At 29.2% G+C, this 4015-nt stretch overlaps 1 protein-coding gene across 1 annotated transcript; it reads left to right on the top strand.

Moving 5' to 3' along the window:
* Positions 1-2422: 2422 nt before the first annotated feature.
* Positions 2423-3478, top strand: LOC136087479 (uncharacterized). The gene has a single exon (XM_065810318.1). It carries the CDS (start codon positions 2423-2425, stop codon positions 3476-3478), a length of 1056 nt encoding a protein of 351 aa, XP_065666390.1.
* The last annotated feature ends 537 nt before the right edge of the window (positions 3479-4015 follow it).

Here is a 4015-nt window from a genome sequence, read left to right as displayed (position 1 = left end):
GCAATCATAATTAGTTAGTGTTTTACAATTAATGGATGAATTTAAATGTTTAAAAATATGCGATTGCTTGTCACTCGTATGGTGCTCATTTATCCGTGTTGTCAAATGTCTGGAGGTTTCTCCAATATAACTGGCGTTACAGCCAGCACAAGAAACTTTGTAGACAACGTTAGATTTAAGCATCTTACGAAGCGGATCTTTTATGCAAAAATTGTTTTTTAGTTTATCGGTTGTGAATATAAATTTGATTATTACATTTTTACAATCCTTTTTAATAATTTTATCAATTTAGTTTTAGTGAAATTTGAGTAAAATCCAATAAATGGAAGCTTAAAATATCTTATATTAGTATTAGCAACAGTATTTATAACAGGTGGATTAATTTTCTTTTCAACATATTATTTAATTTCAGTGTCGATAACTTTTTGCGGAAATTGATTATTTTTTAAAACTAAAGAAAGATTTTTTATATCCTTATCAAATCCAAACCACGTCTTGTTAATTTTATATGTTCGAATAATCAAGCAACGTATAAGACCAGTTTTGCTTCAAACTCTGAATTAAAAATTGCTATTATGTCATCAACATAACGTTTATAAAAAATCGGTATGGAGGATGAGCAATAATTAACCCACGTTTGTTCATGAAAATCGATAAACATATTAGCTAAAATTGGTGCTAAAGGAGAACCCATTGTAACGCCATCTAATTGATCATAAAATTTTCCGTTAAATAAGAAACGAGAACCTGATGTTGAAATTTGAAGTAACTTCTTGAAATGAGTTTTAGAAAAACATTTTGAGCGAGTTTCATCTTTAAAAAAATTCTTTAAACATCTCAATAGACAACACAAAAAAACTTAAGATTTACTATGGAAAACGAAAAAGACAACCAAATTCCATTTATGGATGTTCTTATTAATAAGTCTAATTCACTCTCTACATCTGTTTATCGCAAAAAAACATACACGGGTCTTTTACAAAATTTCTTTAGTTTTGTCCCTTCATGTTACAAAACTGGTCTTATACGTTGCTTGATTGATCGAACATATCCCAGTAGACACAGCGACGTGACAAAAACCTGAATTTCACGTTATTTTGGCACTGACATTTAGGTGACTTTTTGGTCCCCATGAAATGATCAATTCACGTGATTTATGGACGTGCTTTTCACGTTACTTATCGCACGTAATATTTAGGTGATTTTTTAGTCCCGATGAACTGTCTAAAAGACGTGCTTTTTACGTTAATTTTGGCACGTAATATTTAAGCAATAATTATGCTTTATAAAAAGGAAGTGTTTGGATTCGTGTAAAGAAAAAAACCCATCGTCGAGGAAATATTTAATACGTATTAAATTACATGGTTTTATTAGTCAGTATATTAGTCCTTGACATAAACATTTTGAATTTATAATAAAAGCTGCACTTTTGTTAAAATATCCTCCTTATATCCAATAAATAATAAGTACAAAGTCATAGATCTGCAACTTACGAAGTGCACGCTTCGATCCACAAAGAGCGCAGTTCAAACTTAATCTTACGAACCAGTCGATATATTCTCCCATAAAAGCACGCTTCAAACATAATCTAATGAATCAGTCGATATTTTCTCCTATAAGAGTACGCATCAAACTTTATCTAATGAATCAGATTTAGCCGAAAAGAAACGATTAAAATCTTAAATAATAATATGATTATTTAAAAATTATCTTAAATCACAAACTTTTAAAACAAATCTTACTTGGTAAGTTTCCAACCATTTTGGCAACAAGATTTTCTAGTTGTTTTCTTTTATCTAAATCATTAAATAATTTTAAGAAAACAATACTACATACAATGTAGAAAAATAAAAAAGTCATTTGCCTTCTAATTTTATACTCTTATTGCTAAAAAATAAATGAGGATTAAATAAAAAAAGACATAACAAAAAAAGTCGACAGATAAATAAAAAAAAGAAGTACAAAATAATAAATATAAGTATAAAAAAAAATTGTTTACCTATATATATCTATATCTAATATCTGTCTATAGATAAATGTATATCTATATATAAAGTTAATAACTGATGCGCGTAATTAGAAAAAGAACTGTACTCACCTTATGTGATTACATCTGCTTAAATAATTTGTTTTCTTTGTTTTCCATCTTCTTAAATTTGCACTTGTTTCTGCATTAACTTGTTCATACATTAACTCACTAGATGCAAAGGTGACAGCCCACGAAGTTGCTTTAAATGAGTAATCTACAAAGTTTTGAACATTAAATGTAACGTCTGTTCACAAAAAATCCGGACTGATTTCAAATGTACACAAATTGTTCTAAATTTCGAATTTTCGATTCGAAATTTTTAAATTTAATCCGTCAACAACAACAGTTTCATTTTTTGGCAAAATTGAGTTTAAATAATTAATTCAAATAAACATGGAGCATCTAAAAGAGAACGATATTAGAAATGTGATTGGAAATTTTTATAAACAAAACATAAACAGTGGAAAGAAATTTACAGTGGATCATTTTAAGAAAATAAGAATCGCTAAATCTACAATTTATGACATAATTAAAAGGTCTGAAAATAATTTGCCAATGAATAGAAAAATCGGTTGCGGCAGAAAACCTTTTAAAATTACACCAGAAAAGAGAGAGTCCATGATTGCAAGAGCAGAAGAGAGAATCGGGATTTCGCAAAGAAAATTGGCACTAAAATATCAGATAAGCGTTTCATACGTAAATAGATTATTAAGTATGCATGGACTAAAGTATACCAAAAGAAAAAATGCACCAAAAACAACAGAAAAGCAAGAAATTAAACAAAAGAAAAACTTATTAAAACTTTCAAAAACTTTTTTCAAGCCATCAAATGAGTTTGAAATCATCATGGACGATGAATCTTATTTCTGTGTAAATGGTGCAAATTGTTCACAAAACTCTGGCTACTATACAAAGGATAGTTCTCAAACTGATCCTAACATTAAATTCAACTTCAAAAAAAAGTTTGACGAGAAAGTTCTCGTTTGGATTGCAATTAGTCGTTTTGGTCATTCATCGCCTTATTTTGCTGTAAAAAACTGTGCACTGGATGCAAAAACTTATTCTAAAGAATGTATTACAAAAAGACTTCTTCCATTTATAAATTCCAAGCATCAAAACATGAAAATTTTATTTTGGCCTGACGGAGCGAGATGTCATTATGCAAAACACACATTAGAAACTTACAACACATTAGGTTTTAACTTTGTCGACGCTAAAGATAACCCCCCAAATGTACCGCAGTTAAGGCCAATTGAAAATTTTTGGGCACATTTAAAAGCAAAAGTTTATGGAAATGGATTTACTGCGAAAAATCTTGACCACCTTAAGAATAGAACTCAATTAAAGTTGAAAGAGTTTGATCCAGACTACTTTTTCAACCTAATGGATTCAGTCAAAACTAAAGTTCGAAAAGCCGCTGATTTAGGACCACTTTCGGTTATAAAATAGTTAACAATGTCCAGTCACTCATTTTAGTTAAAATTTTTGTCAAAAATCGATTAATTTTGTATTCAATTAAGAACAATTTTTCATTCCGGATTTTTTGTGAACAGACGTTAATTTTAGAATGCACACAGAAAAATTATAACAATTTTTAAAAATGTAATAGTTACAACATAACCACACAACATTATAGTGGGGATTTTATATCATGATTTTTCTACCCATGGTGAGATTTTTATCTTGTAGCTCCTTTTGCTGTGGAAACATTCACCACCCTTAATTATATATAATAATTAAGTATAAAACTAAAAGTATGTATAATAAGTATTGTCAAATTAGGTCACCAATAAATACAGAGTGCTGAAAATACAACTTAGAATCAAGATGCATTCTCCAACAAGATATGAACTAAATTAAATTCTTGCTACAGGGTGCGATCACAAAAAAAGACGAAGAGAGGGAAAAGTGAATTTTCTCAAACTTTAAAAGTTAAAAGGTTATTGTGTCTTACTACAGAATGATATTCCTAGGCAATGGCATAAC

The sequence above is a fragment of the Hydra vulgaris genome, chromosome 11 (genome assembly GCF_038396675.1).
Source record: "Hydra vulgaris chromosome 11, alternate assembly HydraT2T_AEP".
Classification (NCBI taxonomy): domain Eukaryota; kingdom Metazoa; phylum Cnidaria; class Hydrozoa; order Anthoathecata; family Hydridae; genus Hydra; species Hydra vulgaris.
Note: the sequence above shows the minus strand (reverse complement) of the source record. Positions and strands in the feature narration are given on the sequence as shown.